Here is a 24,643-nt window from a genome sequence, read left to right on the forward strand (position 1 = left end):
TGCACATAGTGAACTATTAGTATGACTGCAGCATTTGGACAAATTGAATGGCATGCTATTGTCCATCATCTTTTTATTCTCCTTTTTACCCTAATTTTGAATAATTCATGGGAAAAATGATCACTTCGTAATGCCACAAACTCACAGCAGGCAAAACTAATTTTACATGATATGAAAACAGATTTTATTTATTTAAGAGTAATATTTAAAGAAAACAACAACTTTTTTGACACCAGCTGCTGGGAAATAAATAGAATATTTTATGACAGAAAAAAAAATCCAAATGCATTAAAAGCTGTTCCTGAGAGATGGATTAAAAAGTAAAATATAGATGTTGGACAGATAAATTTAAACTTGGTGGTCACTGATGTAATTCTGTTCCTTAGGGGGAGTGAAGGATAGTTTTCTGGAGAAAAGGAAACTTCAAAGGAGTGCAGAGATGTGCTTAAGAACTTCTCTGAATGCTGATCTCTGTTCTGGTGACTGGGGGCAGCTTGGGTGACATCTCTTTAAGATCTTTTACATTCTCTAGACCAGATGGGGTTTTTTTTCCCTCATGTCTGTTGCGTGAGAAGCAGGCCTCCTTTTTTTTTTTTCCCCCCCCTCAATTTTTCCATATCTGACCTCAGCTCTTTAGCAGGAGGAAACTTTGAACCTACAGCTTTTTTGCTGCTAGTTTTTCATTGGTTTTTTTTTTTTTTTTTTTTTTTTTCCTTTCCTTCTTCTTGGAGTGGCTTGATGAGTGCAGCAAGAAGGCAATCTGGAGGGATATTTTATTTTTTCTTGTGAGGTCCTGCCCAAGAGTAGAAAGAGTGAGCGGGTCGATACCCTGTTCTGGTGTCTCAGGATAGGGGAGAGGAGGTGGAGAGCAGGAGGAAAGTTGCACAGTGTTTTAGCACAAGAGCAGTTGGGACAAATGCCATCAGTAATATAAATGTTGTGTACTGCATTTTCATATAAAATTGTTTAACTTAAAAACTCGTAGTGACAGAGGGAATGTAAATCTGAGGCTGAGAGCCCGAGTCCCTAGCAGAAGTTTATTATTATGCCTGATAGCAGCTGAATTCCAGCCTTTTTGCATGCTATAAAATGGGGCAGTTTTGTCTATTATTGGCGCCCTGTGCACCACGCAGTGAAGGGTTTGTCGGCAGTTCAGCTGTAAGCCCCCATTTTCACGGGTTTATAACTCTACTGTTAAAAATTCACTCCAGGCTGGAACTTGGCACACGAGATGGAGTCTCTGCAAGTTATGCTGAAACTTAGGCTGTCCTCAGGCAGCTTCCTGACAGTGTTAAAAGACACAAGGGGCGTGTATAGCTCCTTTCAAAAGACAAGAGAGAGCAAGGACAAGTCGCACCATTTTGTGCCTTTGATTAAAACTTGTGTTGTTGGATTCTGCCTTGTTTAGAAGAAGCACCCTGATGTCCTTTGGTGTTCTTGCGCATGCCTTAAATTTGGAAAGAATTTTATTTGAATTTTTATTTAACTTATCTGTTCTCTTCCTCATTATTTTTACATGGAGAAAAACTGATCAAAGGCTTTCTATACATTTCCTTTAATGGGATTTAAATGCAGCATTGTTTTGCTGTGGTTTAAGGTTTAAACATGGAATATTTCATTTTAGCTAGCTGTCATTAGTTGGTATTTGTATACAGCTTGGGTAATTATAACAAGCTCTAGGTATATGAAGTGTATTTTTTTAATGCTTCCAGTGATATTTTCCAAGAGATGAATTTCCAGACTATAATATGGCTCTAACTGCTGAGTACTTATCATGCAAACTTCACTTTAACTCAGTCGCCTGGTACAAGGCATGCTGTGATCTTGTGAAGAGAGCATGGGTTGGTGCATTTGTATAGTCTCGTTTTTCAAGGTATGATGGTCAACTCTTTTTTTGAAGGGGCTTTCATTTTTCGTAGTGATTGGGTGCTTTTATGGTGTTGTCATCTTGAAAGCAACGCCATTGGGATATTTTTGGTTTTGTAGCTGGTCATGGTGATCAGGGAGCACCTTCAGCGCTGCAGTCCAGCAAGAATCCATTAAAGAGAGGAAGTGGATGGTGGGAATTCCTCATGAGATTGTACAGATCTGTAAGTTGATAGGTCTAACTATGAAATCTGAGGTTGACCTAGGAAAATTAACCTTTTTGTACATCGCAGTCAAATTCATGGGCAAAAAGTTCCAAGAGCAAAGATCTATTTGAGTTGTACCAAGAGGTAAAGGGTAAAAATAAAATAAAAAAAAAAACCAATGGGTTAGAATTCAGTCTCTGACATATGTAAAGATGGTGCTTGTCTTGTTGTCACTAATAAATATAAAATAATGTATCTGAAAAGTCTGTGTCCATTCTTTGTTCAGATTTTTTTCAGCATTTGACCCATTAAGTATATAATTCTTGGCTTACATCCATTGATTAAAAAAGAAGACTAGGAACTAAATTGGCTTGGTGAAACAAATTATCTTCTCTTACAGAGTCATAAATAAAAAATAATTCTGGATTTTTGTGCAAGTGTCAGTATTCTGGATTTACTGTAGCTCATATGTAAAATAAATTTTGGCCAGTTATCGAAAATTTGGGAGTTTCAGTTTGTGTTGTGAAATAGGAGTTGGTTGGCATTGGCCTCCTCTTGCTGAGGTCATCTGGTCAAAATCCACATTGCAAAAAATTTTTCTTGATATTATCCATAATATGCACCACTCCTGAAGGATGAACCTTATGCCTAACCTTGATAATCTCTGGAGAAAATAGTTAAATACAGTCTTCTGGGATTTGCTACCAAATATTTAAACTTCTTATTGCACTGGAAATAGAAAACCCATGCAATGAATTGTAACTAGCAATGAATCTGAGAGGCATCTTCTGGAAGTTACTTTTTGCTGAACTTTATCTGTATTCAGACACTGTTGGCAGAGCAGGTGAAAGGGCTTGAGGTTAAAGGGGTGCATAAGTGATAAGAGTTCTGTGGGATCAGTCTTGGAGGTCTCAGACTAAAAAGCATCATTAACTCAGTGTTACCTTTCAGTGCCTTTCTAAAATCTTCATTTTAGACGAGAGGCCTGCGTGCAGAATTTAAGAGGCTTATTTTCTTATACAGAAATAATGCTGCTAAGCTGCTAGAAATCTCAGCAGCTTAATATAAATGTTCAAATAAAAAAGTTAGTATTTTAACTGTATAACCTTCAAATATAATTAATAATGAAATCCTAAGCAGGAGCCTAGGGGAAAGCATTAGGATTTTTTCTATTTGTGGAATAGGTGCAGGTCTCTAGTGTGCAGTTGAAAATAGGGACTAAATATGAGCTGATGATTTGGAAATCACTCATGTGTGCTACTGAATGCAGTCACAGTTGGGATGTAAAGTAGAGCACAGGAGAAAATGAAAAAAGAGGGACCTGAGTCACCAACTTCATGCTCAGATACAATACTGAACTTGTATACTAGATGGGGATATTCAGATACTTTTTTTTTTTTTATTTCATTTGGCCTGAGGATTAAATTAATGTTATCCTGCTAGTGCAGGAGGTAGTACATTATTTTTTTCTTCACCCTTTTACCAGTGCTACCCAAATTATTATTATGGAGCTTAATTATGGGAGAAAAAAATCACAGTAAGGGGAGTGTCATGACTACCTGTGTGATGAGCCTGTTAAGATTTGTAGCACAGTAAGATGCTTTTCAGAAAAGATGAAGCATCTTCCCAGAAAAAAGATGTTGCTGAGTGTTAATCCACAGGTGGTGTTCATGTTCTGACTCAGGAAAGACAAAAAGAAACTGTTCAGATAATGAAGGGTGTTCTCCAGTGTGGCTGGAATACATTGCTCTGTCTGTGCTTACACTTTTCAGAACCTGTGCACCCCTTCTGTGCATGGAGGTTGCATGGAAGGCCAGCAGTTCCTTCTGTGATTAAGTGCTTGAACTCTGCAGTACCGGGTGTAAACAGGAGGTATGGGATTATGGCCTGAATTTTGGTCTCAGTAATGGAATAAGCAGAGAGGAAAACTGTCTGCAGGTATTTCAGTCGTAAGGGATGACCACACAGCAGTCTTCCGGAGTGCAAGTGGAAAAGGCAGAAGCCCTGGAAAAGACTGGTTCTTTTTAATTTCCTGTTCTTTAGGCATCTTGCAGAACATGGTGTGGGTTTGCTTAAGGTATAAATGTGTTGTCAGGTTGGGGTTACTACATTGCAATCCTTTGAGTCACGTGATTAGGAAGGAAAAGAAAAGAAATATGGAAGTGGAAAGTGAAGTTTGTTGTACACAGTAGTCAGCATTCACACATCGCTGTCACACTGTGTGACCTGAGGTATTGCAGTTATTTCCTATGTAGGTATCAGTTACCATTTTACTGACAGCTTCTGGAAAAGTGATGGTATTGGCTAATGGAGCAATCATACTGCTTGTCAGGGAGGAAAAATTATTTTTAGACTTGTCTTTTATAACAACACCCTGTAATGGTTGATGATGCCTAAAAGAGGCAACACAAAAGTCAAACTGTTATTTCACATAGCCAGTTTTTCCAACAGAAATAAGAAAAAAATCTCATAAAATGTGGAAAGGATACTACAGATTCACTCCCAGTCTACTGTTTTAGATTCCCACTCAAAACTTGTTAGCTTCCAGGGCTGCATTTCAGTCCTGGAGCACCTCTTCTCTTGCAGACCATGGTGTGTTGTACCCTGTCCATTCTCTTGCAGTGGCTGCATCATTCCTCTTTCATTGCTCAGCAGCAATTCCTCTTTGATGCAGGAGCTGTAGCCTAGGTTTTTGTGACCATCTGTGATGCTAATAAGAGAATCTCTCGTCTATGCTGCCTTTCCCATGGGAAAAATTATTTGCTGATTGAGCCAATATCCAGCCCATTGCTAATCAATTCATTAAAGCTTTCAGATTATGGTCAATCCTTCTCCAACCTCAAGCAATTGAAGTTTGTACTAATGAATGGCTGTTTAGCAACTTCAGATTGTTCATGTAGTCTTGAAGTCACCTATTTAACCTTTCCCTTGGAATGGTCACATCTGAATGTGCCTTGCTCTATTGGCACAGTTATGTGATTTCTGAAGTCAGAAGCAGATTGAAGTTGCAGGAAGAGAAATAATGTAGAAATTAGCTTTTCCCCTTACTTTAAAATCAGAAGGATATTCTGGATATCTTAAGACATTAGTAGGTAAAGTTACTAGATAGCCAAAATATTAGGAGATTCCTCTAATAACTTTTTTTTTTTTTTGTGTAGTGATATTTATTGGCGATACATAATCTTTGTTCCACCTCAAGAAGGTAATGAGAAGACTGCTTCTCATAGGGTTCATTTTTATCAGAATTGCTGAAGGTTGCAGTAGAGGAGAAGAATGCACTTCCAGCAATTTTCAAGAAACAGTTAGTTAGCATTGGAATTTAAGTTTTCTGTGGATTTGTGTTGTGGTTGTTTGACTTCTTGACTAAGAAGGTATGACCTCTCACTGAAGTATTTCCTGGGTTCTGAAGTGTTTATAAATCCAGTTCTGTGATGCTTGAGATATGAACTTGTATTGTTGGTTCTGTGTGGAGGAAATTAATATCTCTCTCTACCCCTGCTTATTTCCTTTTTTTTTTTTTAACTTTATGAAGTTTATAGGAATCAACCTTTTTATTCAGGGTGATAAGCCTTTAGCAAGTCTGTTTGAAATTGATAAATTAAGAGTACTAGTGGGAGGAAGTATTCAGGCAGCACAATTCTAGCCTTACAGAAACCAAGAGAAAAAGCTGGTGTCCAGAGACAGGATATCTTTAGTTATTCCAGGCTCAACCAGTGATTTGCTCTATGACCTTTGGCAAACCACTTGTCTCTTTATGCAGTAAGAAAATACTGATTGATTGAATCGATCTCTGTGTGGGATGAGGGTAATTTTCAGATTCCTGACTGAGGATCTCAGGGTTCTTTATTGCCAAATACTGAGAAGGTAGAAGGTAGTGGTAAACAGGCTGTCAATATTTTCTGAAGATATGCTGTCATTCGCCTTGATAGTGATTCATACTGAAAGATTTAGGCAGGTTCTGCTGTTTGAATAATTCAGGTGAAAATGTTTTTCTGACTCCAGGACAGTTTGGACTGTACAGCTTGAAGAAAGGAGACCTAAGATTATTTGCAGAAATGAAAGGTTTACCTGAACACTACCTTTCCATTAATAAAATACCCAGAAAATTAGCAGAGATTTGTTTAACTCTTCCTGTACTATCTGTGACTTACTGAAATTTGCCATAAGAGAAACAGGTTACCTAAGTTTACTTGCTTTGGTGTTTTTTGGTCATACACTGCGAATTTGTGAAAAGTAAAGCATGAAGGCTTTTTTCATTGCTGTCACCTGTCTGTAATGTATGCTGGAGCCTTCTTTTCTTATTCGATCATGGGATGCAACACGTGAGCCCTGCAGTGAGAAGCTGGGTGTTAGCATCAGTTACAGCAAACGAGTGTTTAAAAGTCTGGTAAATCAAGCCTGCTTAAAAGCAAACCTTTACTAGACTGGCATTCATTAATAACACATATAGCAAATAGTTCTTAATCATTATTAGCTATTACCACTGCATATTCAAACAGCTGGTTGTTAACAATCCCATATTTTTGCAAGCATTGCTTAAAAACTTGCATCTAGAATGTTAACAAACAGTATTTTGACCAGCTGGAAGAATAAAAATCACTGTTTCTTAGCACCTTTAAGTGTAATATTAGATATAATCATCCACTGTTCTGCACCCACCAAACCAGAAGTTGTCCACAATACCTTCCAATAAAATAGTATTGTAGCATTCAAACTGCATTGGGACTGGATAAGAGAAAACAAAAATAAGGATTCCTTTAAAAAATAGTAAAGGAAACTATGACAGCATTGTACTTGTAACCTGAACTGTATGAATTTTAAGTTTTCTTTTATAAGCCATATCTGATAAAATGAAAACATGAAATTTGCATAAAACATGACAAAATTTGGGATTGCTACAAATCTTGTCCCTCAGAGATGCCTACAATGTTATGAAAAGAAAAGAACACCTGCATCTCTTTTACATATGTATGTGTGTGTATATATATATATATATATATATATATATATATGTGTGTGTGTGTGCATAAGCAGAAACTTCCGAAGCAAAAGTGCAGAAGTTTCTTTTCAGTCTTCTTCTTCTCCCATCCCTACTTAGTCCTTTCAGATTCTTTTTGAGAGAAAACAAAAAAAAAAAAAAAAAAAAAAAACACAAAAAACAAAAAAAAAAAGGCACAGATTTCAATTTTTTGGGTTTCAAACTGTTTCTGAAGATGCCTTCCACTTTAATGTTTCTGGCTTCTGGCTTTCAAACAATTGCCATTTTACCTAAAAGGGCAACATGTTTACAGGTTGTATGTGAAATCATTTTCAAGAGTAATGCGTTTTCTGAACATTTCTATTTTTAGCACAGTGATAGCTCAAAGCTAAGAACCCTTCCTGATTGAAACTGTACTTTTAGTAACTTAAGAATAGGATTCTTTCTTTTTTCCTGGTACGGACACATCTTATTGTGGGAGACATCCTAAGAAATGAGAGACAATTCTCCTTTTATTCACAGACGTGAGGCTTCTCTCCCCTCCAGGTTAGCTTGTGTAGTTTTCTATTCAGGAACTAACTGGGGTTGATTCCAGTGCAAAATTAAATCTTGAATGTGCTTTTAGCTGGTTTTGCAGGGGATTTGTTGTTTTGTATTTCTGGGGCACAGGATGGTGCTGGTGTAGTTGTTTTCAGATGAAGTTTGGGAACTGGAAACAAGGTGAGCCGGAGCAGTGTGACTAATGAGTTTTCTGCAGACCATCAGCAAGAGTCTCACCAGTGGTATGTGGACTGTCATCCTACTTTAAGAGAAATGGTGGTAATGCATGACTCTTCAGAAGTCCTACATATAGCAGTCTGGAACATTGCATTAGGATTTTAAGAACAACAAGGGGATGCAGATTTAACAGGCTAATATGTTTAAGTGGCCTTGGTACCATCTGATGTAAGATGGTAGCTTGCGGAGCTAGGACATAATTCTGTACGCATTTACTGTGTAGTAGTTCCTTCCTTTGGAATGTTAATGTGGCTTAGAACTAAGAAAAATAAAGTTTTCTCCTGTAATTCACATTAGAGATACATTTATTTGTTTCTGTAAACATCAGGCCCCACTGTACTGGTTATTTATTGCAGTATATTTAATGCAGACTTCCAGTCAATGAGAACAGAGAGGAGATCACTGACTACATAAAACCCTAGGCTGTTTTCAGTTATAGCTCAGGAAATGGAAAGTTTCTTTCTTGCCCAAATATGAAGCTCAGTCAGAAAATATAAAGACATTAATGTCATTGGGCATTGTTAAAGAGTACAAACTTCAGCTAAAAGAGAGAAATGCATGAGGGAGAGTTTTGTGTCAGATGGCTACAGCAGAAGATCTGGCAGCCGGACTTCAGAGTTCTGCTCCAGCATCTCCAGATCTGTTGGGAGAGTAATGTATCTGTTGTTGGCATCACTGAATCTCTTAATGGAAAGGAAAGCATGTTTCCAAAGGATTTTGGTATTCAAGGAGGAAAGGCTGAATTTGCTTGGAAATTTTAGCCCTATTATTGTACCAACTGATTACAGGGACAGTTGACTACATGTAATTAAAACCAAACCTCCATTCACTTGACATTAAATAATACGGTATTTTATATAATAGTCTCTACTAGTACACACAGATGCGTAATGAGAATTTATAGGTACATGTGACTTCTAGAATGTTCTTTTTATTGTAAACTATTGCCCTAAATTTTGGCTTCTTATCATATTTCATTCTTTTGCTTGCTTACATTAGAATAAATACCAGCAATCTGTAAAAAGGTAGCACAGAGTGGAATAGCAGTTGGTGTTTTGTGTCCTGGCAGGCTTCATGTATTTCACAAGTGCTTTTACTGTGGAAGGTACAGGTTCAGATTTTGTTCCTTATGCATTGTTTAATGGGGCAGAGGGGCAGCAGAGCATGAGATGGTGCTGGCCTGCATTAATTCAGAAAGAGTTCCTCAGCACATGCAAAGAAACTAAGCAGTTCCTCCCTGATAGACCCACTTTTTTTATAGTTATTTGTAGAGAAAATGCTTGAAGAGTGCTGAGTTCTTTCTGTGGGAGGTGCAGAGGAGGGAAAAAGAAGAGTTATAGCTCTTCCATGCAAATTACAGGGGGGTTCAGATTTGGTAAATGTGGTAAATGTAGATACACCTCAGTTATGACAACAAAGGTCCTGAAGGATCTATCTTTTTAATTCTTTCAAGGCATATTGAAGAAATAAAAATTTAGTTGTATAATATGTAAATGATCCTTTTTTATTTATGAATATTATTTTCACTGTCTCAGCAATTGGGCCTGAAATATTTTTCTGGGCTTCATTGCAACATAAAGGCTTTAGATCAAGAATGTTCCAAAATTCAGATTGGCTGGTATTTGCTTATATCACCATGACTGAATGTTACCAGTTTTAAAATGCTTTTTTTGTTGCTCAGGAAATTTTAAAACAGCTTTGATTTCAAACATGAAACTTGGCAAGTGACTGGTCCACAATGTGTTCTAATCACTTCTGGTATTTTGGAAAAGACTTGAAAAAGACTGAAGTTGTTATTTTATTAGAAATTTAGTTACCAATTGCATATCTGAACTTGTCGTCTTCTTTACCTGGAATGCAGTTACCATATGGTCTTGTAGACTTTGCCCAGTGTTAGTGTTAACATGATGTAACTTAATTTTGTGTTTTACCGTACATGGGTTTTTGTTAGAATTTTTTTTACTGCTAAGAAATTATGTACCAGTTTTAATTCTGTAGTTTGGGTGACCACCAGGAGGATGCATTTGATGTCATCTGTTTAAACACAGATTTTGGAACAAGTTGAATACCCAAACTTTTTTTTTTTCTAATAATAACATTCTGTTGTATGTTAGGTGTGGTTTTGGTTTTCTGTAGGGCAAATGGAGCCAGAGTGAATTTTAGTCGTGGAACTTTGAGCAATTCAATTGTTGCAGAAGCTGTATGAACCTGAGCTCATACCATGTATCTTAAGTATTTGAAGCAAAGATAAATATTGCATAGATTTAAGTGTGTGCATTCAATATCTCAAGGTCCCTGGAATAACTACAAATATAATTTGTAATGGACAATGCCAACAGGATGCTGAGGTCTCTGAATCCAGTCCTGCAATGTATTTAAATATACTTTGTCTTCAGAAAATAGTAGCCATTCTTTTCAAAAATCCATTTTAAACTTATCTAGGCATTATGCTGTTGCTTTATTACCTAGATTTTGCAGGATGTGGCTGACAGTATAAAAATATTTTTATTGTTTTTACTAATATTGAAAGTAAATGGAAGATTGTTTTCTCCTTTTATCTTCCAGATATTATTTCCTGTTCTGACACAGTGATCAGTTCAAATCATTGCTGATATATTCTTCTTTTTTCTTCTGCATTGTTTCTGGGGAAAAAATTACAATAGAGCTTTGCCAAATCACAGTGCAGGAGCTGAACTTCCCTGAACTTGTATATAGTTCCAGCTGGGTTTGAATTTCTCTTCTTGTAGGATGATGTCTAATTAAACAAGAGTTACATGTATGGACTTTATTGGGAGATATTTGAGAGCTTGCATCAATGTTACATTAAAAGTTCAAGCAGCAGATTTGCAGTACAGTCCAAAGGTCTCCAAGTCCTCTGGTATTAAATTTGCAAAGATTTCTGAGATGAATGAAATTGGAGGGGGTTGGTAGCATTGTTCCTGTAATATTGAATCTCAATAGCCTGTACAATAAGATATTGTCCAGTATCCTCCTTGGGCCTTGAGCTTAATATGGCAGTTACATAAACTGAAATAATGTGAAACTTCTGGGCATGTTTTGTGCATGACATTGTGCAAGATGTAGCTGGTTTTGGGCTTCAGGTTAATGGCTTCTGGCAGAAGCATAAATAATGTGCTGAGGTAAAAGACTGCATTGATTTGTACTTCTGCATATGGTGGAAAAAAATCTGTCCTTGTGTAATCTGGAAGAGTCCTGATACCACTTGTGATGCACCTGCTTGTATGAACTCAAAACTTAGCCTGTAGTCCTGACTTTGCTTTTTATTAATTTTATTTACTCTTAAAAAGATAGCATGCCCCTTTCTTATACATCAGAATCCCAAGTTCCTCCCAAGATAGGCCTGTGGGGATAAGGCTTCTGCTAAGGGTAGCTTAACAGTGATGGACCTACTGTCCCTCTAAAGTCTGTTGGAGCCACAGAAGCCACACTTGCACTTGCTGCTCCGGAGACCTGGAGTGGATATTGGCACCTCTGATTCTTTCCACTTCTCTGTCGTGAGACCCACAAATTCATGCCTCTCTGCTAATACACTTCCCTCACTGTGTCTTTCTCCTGTGAAGGAAGTGTCACACCTTCATCTATTCCCTTCTCTGCCTGCAGCAGGACAGGAAAATGGAAGCTTTGCAGTGCGAACAAGGCAGATTCTCACCGTGAAGATGGAGGAAAAGAGGTGCTGGTCGGGGAGAGGAGGTGGGCTTAGGCTGCTGTGTGAGGGTAGAAGAAATACTGGAGAAGATCAAAGGTCCCAGAACAATAGATGATGGATTTCATAGGTGATTGAGATTACCAGGTATAGTCTCCTGATGTCACATGTCAAGACAATGACCATGAGCAATAAGTCAAGAGGAGGAGTTGTGACAACTTTCCTAAATTTCTTACAGCTGAAAACGTGTAGTTTTCGCTTACTCACTCAATTTTGCTGTCTCAAGAAAGAGCATTAAAAGTTATTTTGGCCTTATTCTTGAAGGGGCACAAGTAAGCAGAGGCTGTGGTGCTGGGGGTGTGTTCTCCAAACAAGGAAAGAGAAAGAGGCAGGACATAGTGAACTTCATATCCTGCTGACACTGATGAGTTTATCCTGGAAATAGTCAACTGCTATGTTTAATTGCTCAACACTTTGGAATAGCTGGACTTCCAAATAAAGGTTTATCACTTTGACCTTGTCTGCCATATGTCCCATGAGATTTTGCCCTGGGGTTTTTAATTTCATCTAAGTACATTACTTTTCATCCAGGATCTTGCCCTTTCACAGGAAAGGGTCAGGCTGAATTTTTTTGGGGCAGATCTGTGAAGGAAGTGGAGAGGTAGTACCCACAGGGTCTCTGTGACGATAGCTCAATGTCATCTCCTGTACCAGAAATCAGCAACAAAATGGCTTTAACTGTGCAGGGCAGTGGAAATTCAGGAAGTACAACTAAAAGAGTCCCTTGCTTCCACAGAAGACTTTAAGGATGTCATATGTGATTACTCTAAACATTAAAATTTTAATCATTAGTACTGAAATTCTAAGAAAATAGGCCAGATGATTGCCCCTTACCATGGCGACTGAAATATATTATTTTATTTTGCTTTTCACGGGAGCCAATTTCACAGTTAGGTTGTACCAGTGCATAGTACCATGATGAAGTCAAGTAAACACAATGAAAACCTTCTATTTCTGAGTTTGAAACAAAATTCTGTATTGGTTTTTGATAACTTTTTTTACATGTTAAGATACATTAAATACCACATTGTTCTGGTTCATGCACATCTTCATTATTTGGATCTTACAATTTTGATACCTTTCACATTTGATGAATTTCTTTTTTCTGAATTGTCTGTTTTGGATGCTGTCAATATTTACATTCTTTTTCTCATCTTTAATGAATCTATGTAGTGATAATAATTCTAGCACCTGTTGCTCAGCATCAAAGTAGATTCTTCTTTCTATTCTTTTGTAATACCATTGATTAATAACTCATTGCTTCCTATTCTCAGGCAGTTTTTATCCACCTTATTGTAACAGTATTCAGACCATAATTCTCTGGTGCCTCTGTGAGCTTCCTGTGTGGTACGGTGTCAAAGGCCTTACTAGAATCCAAACAAATTATATCCACCACATTTCCTTTATCCGCCCAGTTTGTCACTGCACTGAAATACCCATCACAATGAAACATTTATTGATGTAAGTTTCTCTGTTAAACCAGAATAAATGTGAAGGCTCTGTTGTGATTATGTGATAGAGCCTGCTTCTTAACATTTTATGCACTAAAGATAATATGAGCCATGGGAGATGATACCATTCAGCAGGAGCAGTAAGGCTGTGAAGATCAAAGCATTATGAACCTTGAAAAGAAGTGGGAGAAGCTTATATGCTACAATAGCTTGTAAAGGGCATAAGTAAAGTCTTCAAGCTGTATTCCAAGAGATGCTCAGCAAATATCAGCTTCAGAGCTGCTTCACAAAAAAAGCTGTATCTTTAGAGAAAGAATTGTTTGGGCAAGGCCTCATGAAAGCTGCATGCTGTCACTGTTCCTGTTCCTTGGGAACATAAACAGGATCTAGGGACAGCTTGTGCAAGAAAACAGTTGGAATAAGGAATATCATGGTTTTCAGCAGCCAACTTGATTACCATCATCGCCCCTGCGTAGGAGGAAAGCTTCAAGAGGTATTTAGAAGGATGCTGGGTCCCACCTAACTATAACAGAACTACCCATTAAACTCCTAAACATTGGGAGTCCAGGTCAGATCCTAAGTGCAGTTACAGAGACCAGCTCTTCTGTGGGTTGAGAAGTTCAGCTTCTCATGTGCTTTCACAGCTGGGCTTCTCAAGTGCTTGTTGCTAACTCTGTTATCAGGAGGAATAAATGAGGGGGGTGGACTGTGCTGTTAAGGGATCCAACATGTTTAATAGGTTTGAGGGCCCTTGTGGAGAAATTGCATCCAGTACCTGTTTCCAAGTGACCATTAGAGTGGATTGTGCATTGCAGCTTTTATACAGTTGATTCTCTCTAACTTTTTGAAAGTGAGATTTCAAGGAGTCCTAGTCTTCGCCCAAAGGCAGGTTTTATCATACCTGAACAAAAATAGTTCAGATGCTTTTGGGGATGTGGGGTGTGTGTGACTTGCAGCCAAAAATACATCTTATTCCTGATTAAAATGCTTTTCTAGCTGAAACAGCCATGGTTTGGAAATTAAAATTTGTAATGGGTGTCATCTTCTCTGAGAAAGTAAACTTGAAGGATGAATGCCATGAGGAAGACAAAAATCTCAGTGGGTGCTCATCTTTGCAGTGAACCAATAACAGATGGAGATTTACAATTTTGACAAAGAAACCTTCAATCTCCTGTTGTCCATTCCTGCAATGGGAGGAACCCTTGATCCCAGCACAATGCTGTAGATTGTCCTCTGCTCCCATTCTGCCAGATTACAAAGCCACCCAGGTTTCTCCCATCAACAGCCCTGTGACTCTGGTTTGAGCCACAAATGGCTATGAGTTTGAAGGCAGAGCTGGAAATAACCTAAATTCCAGCATATTTTTGACAGTGTAGTAGGAGCTCCTGTTCAAACTTTTTTGGAGGATTTTTCAAGCACTGCTATTACTTTTTTTTTCTTTTTTATTCTCTCCACTCAGGACAAGGAACAGGTGACAAAAGTAAAGCTGTTTATAGAGAGTTAATACCAACTAAAGTGCATTCACCTAAAAAAAAGCAGTAAAGTAGTGCCATATCTGTGTTAATAAGATTTGCTCTTTTGTTTTACCAGTGAACATGAACAGAGCATTGTGCTGGTGTGTCTATACTGGTTCCAATTCCAGAGTTTGTATATTTGTTGCTAGATGAGATACCTGTACAATTGAGTTTCCTTTTTCATTTCTGTGACACAATTGTTCTGGGCCATATCCTAAGTAATTATTTAGATTCTGAAATTGGATTGAGGTTTCTTTTCTGGCCCATGAGTATATTTGAATATTCTCTTCAAGGTAAAGGGCTTATTTTTTTGTTTGTGTGTGTCCATTTGTCTCCCAGTGCCCTCCCTTTCCCTCATTACCTGGTTGTTGAAGACAAGTTCCTTAATATTATCAATGAGGTTTTTTTCTTGAGTAAGGACATTAGTATTTTACCTTCTTTGAATAGTTACTTGTGGCAGTGGCTTCATTGTTGATTTCTAGTTCAAGAAGTGAGCTTGAAAAAGATCAGTTGACTGAGGTTGTAATTTCTATATCTAGATATTTCTAAAGATATCAAAAAGTGTTTTATTGTATTCTCCTCTAGTCTTCCTTCTCTTCGTAACTAATCAGCTATGTATGACTCTAACTGACCTGCTCCAGCTGACTTAAGGTACTCAAGGAAAATCAATGCTTTACAGATATGGAACTTCTTTATTGCTAAGAGTTTGCAGAAGGCTGACATCTTCTGAAATGTTTCCTGATAAAAAATTACATGTTTTTCCCTTCCCTTTAATTTTTTAGATTGAAGGAATCTGATTCTTATCAAAGTGGGGAATTAGACCATAACCGTGGGTCAGGCAAAGTAGAGTCATGCAAGTCATGGAATATTGCTAATGAGCTTCAGTCATTGTAGAATTGGTAGCTTTCCTCTCACAGTTTTCACACTCTGCATAGGCTTTATGGCAAGAAGGAATTGCGAGAAAGCAAATGAAACCTGTTTACCTTCTGATATTTGTTTTTAAAGCCTTTACTAAGAGGCAACACTTGCCTTTTTTTTAACACTTTTTAACACTCATGTGCCTCATTCCTGACCTGTCATACTCCTCATTCTTGCAATTCCAGCTCTTGGGCTTCTCTCAAGCAGAAGTTCATTGACTGTTCTTGAGCCATGCCTCTTTTCTTTCCACAAGGGGATTAGGGCACCCCTTTCACTTAACAATCATGATCTCCTGCCCCACAAGTGTTATGCATCCTCACCTGTGCACAGGAAGGCAAGCTCTTACAGAGAGCTTTTTCTGAGGCTCTATTTCTTGTATTAGAAGAATCACAGTACGTGCTAAGTATGCCTCCCTTGAGGAGAGGGACCACTTTATCTGCAGGCACTGTGTCCTCAGGCTGACTTACAGAGTGATGCCAAACGTTGCATTCTCTCCTTTCCAATCAGAAGAACGTGAGCTAAAAACCACTAGGAAGATACACTGAAGAGCAATTGTCAGGATTGTGCCCAGCATGGGAAGGAGGTGCTGTGACTTTGTGCTTTGACAGGAGACACCCATGTGTTTCCTCATTCTCTAAAAAAAAATTGAAAATTTTGGACAAAATTCACTGTGGTGAAGTCCATGCACCCATTTATTCCTATTTAGGTCATTGGAATAGGGCTTCAGTGGTGCAGTCTCTATACTGGCTCTCTACACAGGAATACATTTCACCCTCAGTGAATGCTCTTTGTTTTCTCAGCTGAGGTCAGTTTTTCATTGCATTCATTAGAAGAAATAGCTTTGGATTTTAAATACTGCTGCCCCTCTCCTTCCCTGCCAGCAAGCCAGCATTACAGTCCTGAAGATGTTAGAAAAGGGGTAAATTTGGAAGGGGAAGAAAGTGAAAGAAATGGAAGTTCAGAGGCTGAAACTGTTATCCCATATGTGGCGCTTGTGCTGTTGCCTGCTGCTGATGACTTACCAATTTTTTGCCTGGATTTCTTCACTGTTTGTCTACCTTATTAGATGTCAGTCAGGAGAAAGAAGGAAAGTTGCTTGATATAAGGTTGTCTAAAGGAAGAGGAGCAGAGGAACATGCATGTCAGGTGGTTCTTTCAGGAAAAATTTCATCCAAACCTATAAAGGTTATCTTGTGGCAGCATCATCCTAGTGCCTCTGTCAGGGGTCTCTCATTCACTCAAATGCTCAAGAATTGTTTCTGGTTTCCTGTTCTGTCCCCGTCTGTGCTTTCTGTTTTGCCTCCTGCTCTTCAATACCTCTGACCTTGACAGACTGGAAAACTTAAACCTGCAGAGAAGTTTGTGAGCTCATTTTTGTTTGTGGTATTGGTGTGTGTATGAACATGTTTGTGTGACAGTATTTTGTCTGGTATGGTGCATTTTATTTTAAAGATCCATAAGGATGGATTGAGAAGCCTCATATAACACTGACATCTGAGGAATTGTATTTTTACTTATGGGAGAACAAAGTAAAATTACACTTAGGAATTGCTCCCAGCCTGTGGTACATTTAAAAACAGTATTAGATTTGCATCTGGGATTTATTTGACCATCTCTTTGAGTGTGCTGCTGGTAAGGAGAATAGCTTTGACTTTGAATGGGGTAAATTAGGCAAGTTCTGCTGTCACCTTTTAAAAATAAAATTTAATGAAGTTTTGATTTGTTCCTTTAATGAGTCATTGGTACATTGTATGTGTCTGTGTATACTGCTGTATGGTTTGTTATTACGAGGCCAAATCCTGACAACTTATTGCAAAATTGTTTTAATTTATTATTAATATTTTTTGTTTTTCTCGTTTCTCCTGGTTTTGGAGCCTTTATAATTAGATATAATTAAAACCACAGGTTTCAAAATCCAGTCTTACATTTAAACTCATATTTATGGTACAACCCCTGGAGTTTTATTGTCATTCTAACTATTTCAACTGCATTTTGAAAAAAAATATTTTTTTGCATCTGTTCGAATGCTGTGTCTGCAGCTATCACTTCTTAATCATCTGTTTTGCACAGTAATGTGACATTTATTTTACATGATAAGAAACCACGCAGTTTTATAGATGAGCTATTTCATATCCCTTAACAAAGGGTTGCAAGGGACTTTTTGCCTTGTACACTTTAAAAACAGCTTTACTCTTTTTGAACTTGTCTTCCTCTGCTTCCCCATGCAACAGTCTGAAGTGCTGCATGCTGTAGAACGAATTTGTAAAAAATGTTGTTGGCTGGCATTCTGTAAAACCATATTTTCCCTTTTGGTGCGTATGTTCTGGTCCTAGCAATGTCCTTGTTTTGCTGAAATTAACATTTTTATCCTCACAGTCTTTGGTATGTGGTGGTGTTTTTCTGTCTTTTTTAATTGTGGGTTTTGTTTTTTTTTTAAATTAGTATAAGGTTGATTGTTAAAATTAAGTGGCAGAAGGCTTCCTTCCAAATTATTCAGAGATCTTTTGCTGAAGAAATATATTTTTCTACTCTCAATTGCTTTTTTTCCCTTTTTCTTTCATTGCAAACTACTCTGGGAAGAGCTTCTTTTAACAAAAAAAAAAAGGCTACGCTTGACTGATAATGCATTGCTTTGGATGGTGAAACATTATGAAAGTTTAATTTTTAATTAAATCTGAAATACCAATTATAACTGAAAGAGATTTTAACCTGTTTCTTTTCAGACTGCCTGAAGTTACATTGTAGATGCTGAAATCACTGCACCTTAAAAACAAAAAGATTAAGCCACACTGCATTCCTGTAAGTAAAAGCTTTTCCGGTACCTTTTGTCCGTATTTTTCCTCTATATGCATCCAAAGTGTTAGCACAGTAGCTGGTCTTGGATAAAGGTCAGAATCCCCTTGAATGGGATTTAGAAGTTCAAAGGATGTTTTATTTAAAAATTAAAAAGGAACTTACATCTTGCAGATCTTTAATTTCAGAGCACTGAATAGATCATTCTTTCTGCTTTGTTTTGAATGGTATTAGGAATACTGTGCATCTTTGTTGACTTACAGTTGCTGTCGCTTTGTCAGAGAGGATTTCTGCACGCTGGTGCAGACATAACAGAAAGTAGCAGAAGATTCCTTGTAGCACAAAATACAGTTTATTCTCTTCTCATGATATCATAACAAATTCTTCTCCTTTGTATGAGAAAAAAACAAACAACTTTCTGATGACATCACAGGGGACTTTAGCTGCTTTAGGGTGCAGATGAAGGCAGAAATGCCTAATTCATCTCTGCTGTGACGCAACAAAACAGTCAAAATAACATCTATGTCTCAGCAAGAAAGGAGTATTTTTCTAAGAGCATAGTTATTCCATAAATGCAAGTCAGATTGCACATCACTCTAAGTCTCCTCTTATTTAGAATCTGTTTATTGAATGTATTTGGGTTAATAATTAAGATTTGGAACTTCAGTGACTTAACAACAGACATGCAAAAGAAGATTGGAAAATATAGCAGATTCAGATACTCTTAATTAAATGAAATAATAGATTAAAAAAATCCAGAAGCTTGTAGAAAGAAGGAAAAAGATCGATTTCAGTCGAACAGTACAAAGCTGTGGAATATTACAAAGCAAAGTCAGTTTGTTTTCTTGTTTAAGATCAAAATGTGCAGTCTCTAATGAAATCCAGAGCCTTCTTCCAAAGTGGTACTTTCATACTTCAGTTTTAAAATATTTTAACTATTAGAGGGGATTTATCATGCCTTTACCACCACACCCCTCAGCCCCTTTTTTTAATATATTTTAATGTTTTATTGTAAACTAGCTGGAAGGTACAGTTACACTGTGGGCAGCTAAAGCCTTCCCCTCCAGCACACAGCGCCAAGCATGACTCAGACAGGCAGATTGTGCCATTCTGGCTCTACTCCACTGTGTTTTTACATTACTGGCAAGGGCCATGCCATTGTGTTGTTTAAATATTGTGTATTAACTGCAGGCTGTGGCCAGTGAATGGTATTTAACATTTTCTGCTCTTCATTGCTGAATGTGAGCAGCTTCCCTGGCCACCAGAGGTTAACCTTGCAATTACACTGGTGAGCCGAGTTGAGAACAGTCATGGGTTTCCTGGGTCCAGCAGCAATTTAAAGGGAGGTGTTCAGGGAAAAATGGGGGAACTCTTCTGAATCTGTGAGTAGCAAATTTCATGCTTGTCTTGCAATTTAGTGTGAACAACCAGGAAAATTTTTGTTGGAAAGCAGGAGTAATTCTCTTTCCAAAATGCAGCAGCAGTGTAAGAGTGAATTAAGGCAAGTTCTTTGAATCCTTAGGATCCAGATGGTCACTAAGTCCTGCATGGAGAGCCCAAGACAAAATAAGAGTATCAATTGGTGCTGGCTGGGATAAGTTTTTTTTAGTTATATGAGGCTCTAGATTTTGAAGGGAAAATAAATACGCAAGTGTAAAATTCATGTTCAGAAAATATTTTTGCTTTCCTTTTTTTATCAAAAGTGTCAAGTGCATTCACACAGAGATGTTGAGCAGCTTTCTCAAGGTCCAAGTAAATCAGTGGTCAAAGTGGGAATGGAGAGTGGGATCATGACTCCTAAGACTGTTCTGCCAAGGTCTTCTTTCCATTCCATGAAGTAAAGGCCCATATTTTTAATCCTTGAGTTTCTTGTTCTAATAGTTAAAAAAACCCGGAAACAAACAAAAGAAATGACAACAACAACAACAACAAAACTCATTAATACCCCCACTTTTAAGCTTGTAGCTGCTTTTAAGTTCTGTAGCCTTGGCATAGCCTGCCTCTGGAATGCAGAAGAACAAGGTGAGGAAAGTTTTACATAAGCACATATCTCCTGTAAAATGAGGATGTGGTTCTTGCTATACCTTTTGTCCGTGTAAATAGTTGCTTGGCACAATAAAAATAGTGACACTTTTTATAGAGGAAAGTATGCTTTAAGGATTTCTTTTGTATCCACTGGTTCCTGTAATCAGGTGTTTCTAATTGTAAGATCCTTAAAAAGGTGAACTTATTATTTGGGCTTTCCTGTATTAACCCAAAAACAGCAAAGAGAAAAGGCAAGCCATATCCTGGTAGTTGTGTTATTTATTTCCTTAATTAAAGGGTGGAAATCTTGCTTTAATGTAGGGATGTCCCTAAAGTGAATGTTTAATATGAGATGAGCCAAATTTTGTCTAATAAAAAATACTTGGTACGTGGCATTAGAAGAAGCATTGATACACATCACCTGAACGTTTGTCAGACAGTTGCATGAAAAACTCCCCTTGCTGAATGTGGTACAGATATTCTCCTAATGCAAAAGGTTTGTGGGCTGGATTCTTGCTGTGTTGGGTTCTCTGAACTGAAATCATCTGGCTTGATAGGCAAGCAGACCTTTTGAGGTCAATGGGACTAATCAAATGCTTAACTTTAAGGATGTGGTTTAGTACTTTGCTGTTTGCAACTAACCCCAAATAGGATTAAGTCAAGCATGAGGAGATACCTGTGTTCACACTCAGTGTCTGCATGATTTTGGAATGAGACAATGACAGCACACATATTGTGTGTGAAATAAAAGTATGTGCTTTCAAAGCAATAGTTTTAGTTATGTTGCCATGGGGGTGAGGGCAATAAGGAGTATATGCCATGTTATTTTTGTTAAAAAAGAGGTTGGTTTGTCAAGAATTCAGCTTTACACGGCCTGATCTGATCAGTGACCAAGAGATCTGGTGTTCTAATCTTTACGGATACTGAGTGGATACTGATACTCATTATGGATAATGAGTGGCATTGGACAAGTCATTTAACCTCACTGTGCCTTGTTCAGCAGATCACTCTTTCAATCTGGTTCAAACTGATACAGCTATGTGAACATTATTGAATTTGTGAATTTGTGTTTGTAGAGCTCGTAGGAGATAAATAGTAACCATTGTTATTATAAATAAGTATGTTGTGTAGACAAATCGTGAGGAATGGTGATACAGGCACTCTTGGGGGTGATCTTTCACAACTTGCTTGTGCCTTTGTTTAATTCCATCACTCAAAAGTAGCAAGACCAACTCCAATTTACAGAAGTATTTCTCATGTCACTCTCCCCCTTTTGAGTATTTTATTGTTTGTGTTCTCCCTCTGTTTCTTTGCTACTTTGCTCCATGCTGAGTTAACCTTGCATACCAAACTTTATTCCTTTTTTTTTTTTTTTTGCATTATACAGCAGAGGCATTTGTGTAACCTCCAAATTACAGAGAGCAAATTCATTTTGTCTAGTGATTGTTTGCTGATGATGTATGAAACAGACAGAAGACAGTTTGAATTTTCATAAGTTCAATTGAGCTTGCAGGCATAAGGAAAGGAAGGGGCAGAACCCAAGCCAAAGTGACACAGTGAGCTGGCATCCCAGAGTGCAGGCTGCATGTGTAGCGTCAGGATGTCAGGGCTGGGAAGGCCTTCGTCCATCACAGCTATGCTTTTAGATGAAGGAAGAGTTTTGAAGCAACAAACGAGCACTACATGCACTACCATGTTCTTTTCAGTGCAAGAATCCTCATGATTCTTGATGGATCTGGGACCTGACCTTTCCTCCTATAACTTGATGTTTTAGCTAGAATTTCAGGTGGGCTAAGATGGGCTTTGAGTCTATTCTCAGTTCCTGGTCCTCCAACAGAATGCAGAATCTCGTGAGTTTAAGCCTTTTTTTTTTTTTTTTTTTTTTTTTTATGCAGATATTGGGGTGTAGAAGCTGTGCTGCAAATGTGAAATGAGTATGGAAGTGTGCTTGCTTTGAACAAAGCAGAATGTCTTGGGGCCAACTATCCCTGAGGAATAGCATTAGCACTAACAAAGAGAATTAATTTTGCCTTTTCCCCTTCCTTTACCACGGCATTAATCCAGAAACTCATGGGGATAAATTCTGCCCTGATTTCTACCTGTGAAACCTCAGTGGAAATGTGGAGAGGTCAAAAATGTTTGTCAAGGCAGAAATTGTCCTAGCCTTAAAATTGTGAAGAAAGCAGAAACTGGTTGATTGTTATCTGGTCCAGGGGCAAGAGGATGTGTAGGAGCCTACCTGGCATTATATACTTCTGAAAGTGTGGATTTTGTTGTACCTTAATGAGAATCTACTAAAAAAAATAAAAATCCATTGAGTGAAAATTTATAATCAAGAGCACAGTGATTAATTGTTCTTCATGTCCATTGGGAGAAAGACCTAAAGAAATCAGTTCAATGAGCAGTGAAAATTACCAAGTTAGATATTAGGAGCCCTATGTTCTGCCTGTAGGGGTTGTAAAGTGCTGGAACACATAACCTATAGGTACTATGGAAGCAGGGGAGGGCTTTTTTTTAAGGAATGGCTTGGAAAACTACCTCCCAGAGCGTGCTGGAACTTCCCATAAGACAGAAAACCAAGCTGGATGGGTTCTGTTACTCCCTGGCATTTATCTGGTTCAGTGTACCGTTTGGGAATGTTGGTATGTGGCAAGTACATTCCTGATTAATAAAGCCTAATGTTCCCAAAAGATCTCCAGGGTTCTCATTTTTCCATCCTCTCATAACTGGAAAGCACACTGTGTCTTCAAAGATTTCATTGAGCTGCCAGCATTTTGCTTTGACCCTTCTTTTTTTAGAGAAGGATAGAGGAGGGAGTCATATAGACACAGAAAGACATTTTCAGTCGTGGTGAGTCTGCAAGGGTTTCTTTCCAGTCAGTGCACAAATACTGATTTGTTTCAGTTACTGGTTTTTAAAATTTGGATTAATGGAGACACTCCAGGTATTGCCTGATACAAGCTCCTCTGATAAAGCACATGGAGACAGTTGAAAGTTGCAAATAGGATTGATGATCAGAGCAAATATGTAATGAGGCTGGAGTAAAGCCTGCTACAAAAAGGTAAATGTCTCAGGAGATTAGGAGCTTTGTAATTGTCTCTCTTTTCTTATGATTGCCTCTGTTTTCTGAATTTTCATGCAAACATCCTAGAAAGATGTTTTCACTTAATGAAACTGCAAATCTCAAAATGCAGTTGGCCAAGAATAAAGAAAATTTTCTTAGTTCTCGGGTTGGTTTTAATCAGTCTCATTTACAACTTAGCACAGAAAAGGAGTTGGGAATTATTTTTTATTAAATCTCTCCTGAGTTATTTTTATTTTTGTTTTAGTGCAAATGTTTAAGGGATTTTTTGGGAGGGGCTTTGTATGTTTTAGGTCTGGAGGTTAGGGGTATCAGCTGTAGTGTACAAATGGGTAGAATCATGACATTTTTCATAGATGGAAGTTCTTGTTTTTGCAGAATAGTGGCCACACTAGATAAGGATAGGCAAATGGCTCTCTGGTGTGTGGTTGTTTTAGTATATAAGGGAGTATGGGCAGTGATTCACTCATGTTAAAAAGGCATGGGAATATAAGCATTGATTCCCTGTGTAGCGCTGCTGTAGCAAGTTGCAGTAAAACACTTCAACACTTCAGCACCTGAAGATGTTATGGTGAAAGTGGAAAATCTTTCACTCCATGTATCAAAGCATTTGCTACTCTACTTCAAGGTAAAATAAAGATTAAATATTATTGAGCAAGGAATGTTATCTCAGACCAGAGATGTATTAGATAAACTATGAAAGGAAAAAAAGCAGCACAGACCTGGCCTTTTCCAAAGTACTCCTATTTTGTTCTATCTGAAATGAAATTGTTTAGCTAAACCAGTGTATAATGGGAGGGCCTCCAGAGAAAGGCATTGTGGTTACTCCATATTTACATCAGTGTCCCTGAGGACACTCTCGCTGAATCATTTCAAATTCCAAAGTCTGATGTAGGGCAGTCTGATGAATGTTAGTTACCCAAATTTTGTGGTCTGTTTTCTTCACTAGGCTAAATTGTCTAGTTCTGAATTTTACTATAGAGGATCTCATTCGTACTGCACTCTTTCCTGCCATTGCCCCTGAAGTATCTAGATAATAGGTTAGGAAGAGATTTTAATCTGTTGTGCCAAAATTGGTCTGTTGTTTTTAACAGTTTCCACTGGCATGAAAGAGATCAGAATATTTGTTTTATTTGTTTATTTTTAAATACTAACCAAAAAGAAGTATTTTACTGTGCAAAATGTTTTGGTGTCAGCAATAACTGAAGGCATCTCTGAGTCAAAACCTGCATTAACAATTTTTTGAACCTGTTGCTTTCTTTGGCAGATTTTTTTCATCATATTTCCTTAGAAATTTCATTCTAGTTCA

The 24,643-nt window shown here is 37.8% G+C and overlaps 1 protein-coding gene across 5 annotated transcripts in view; it reads left to right on the forward strand.

Moving 5' to 3' along the window:
• The window catches only part of ZBTB20 (zinc finger and BTB domain containing 20), a 476,227-nt gene that overhangs the window by 144,064 nt on the left and 307,520 nt on the right, over positions 1-24,643 (forward strand). For 4 of the 5 annotated variants that reach the window (XM_041410847.1, XM_041410848.1, XM_041410849.1 and 1 more), the window contains one exon: positions 18,158-18,233. In XM_041410847.1, the coding sequence (XP_041266781.1) occupies positions 18,180-18,233 (54 nt within the window). In that variant the 5' untranslated portion in view covers positions 18,158-18,179. Of the gene's footprint in view, positions 1-18,157; positions 18,234-24,643 lie in introns of those variants that run through there. The other variant, XM_041410852.1, reaches the window with a different exon arrangement.

This window comes from Onychostruthus taczanowskii, unplaced genomic scaffold (genome assembly GCF_017590055.1).
Source record: "Onychostruthus taczanowskii isolate IOZ18803 unplaced genomic scaffold, ASM1759005v1 scaffold34, whole genome shotgun sequence".
Classification (NCBI taxonomy): Eukaryota; Metazoa; Chordata; class Aves; order Passeriformes; family Passeridae; genus Onychostruthus; species Onychostruthus taczanowskii.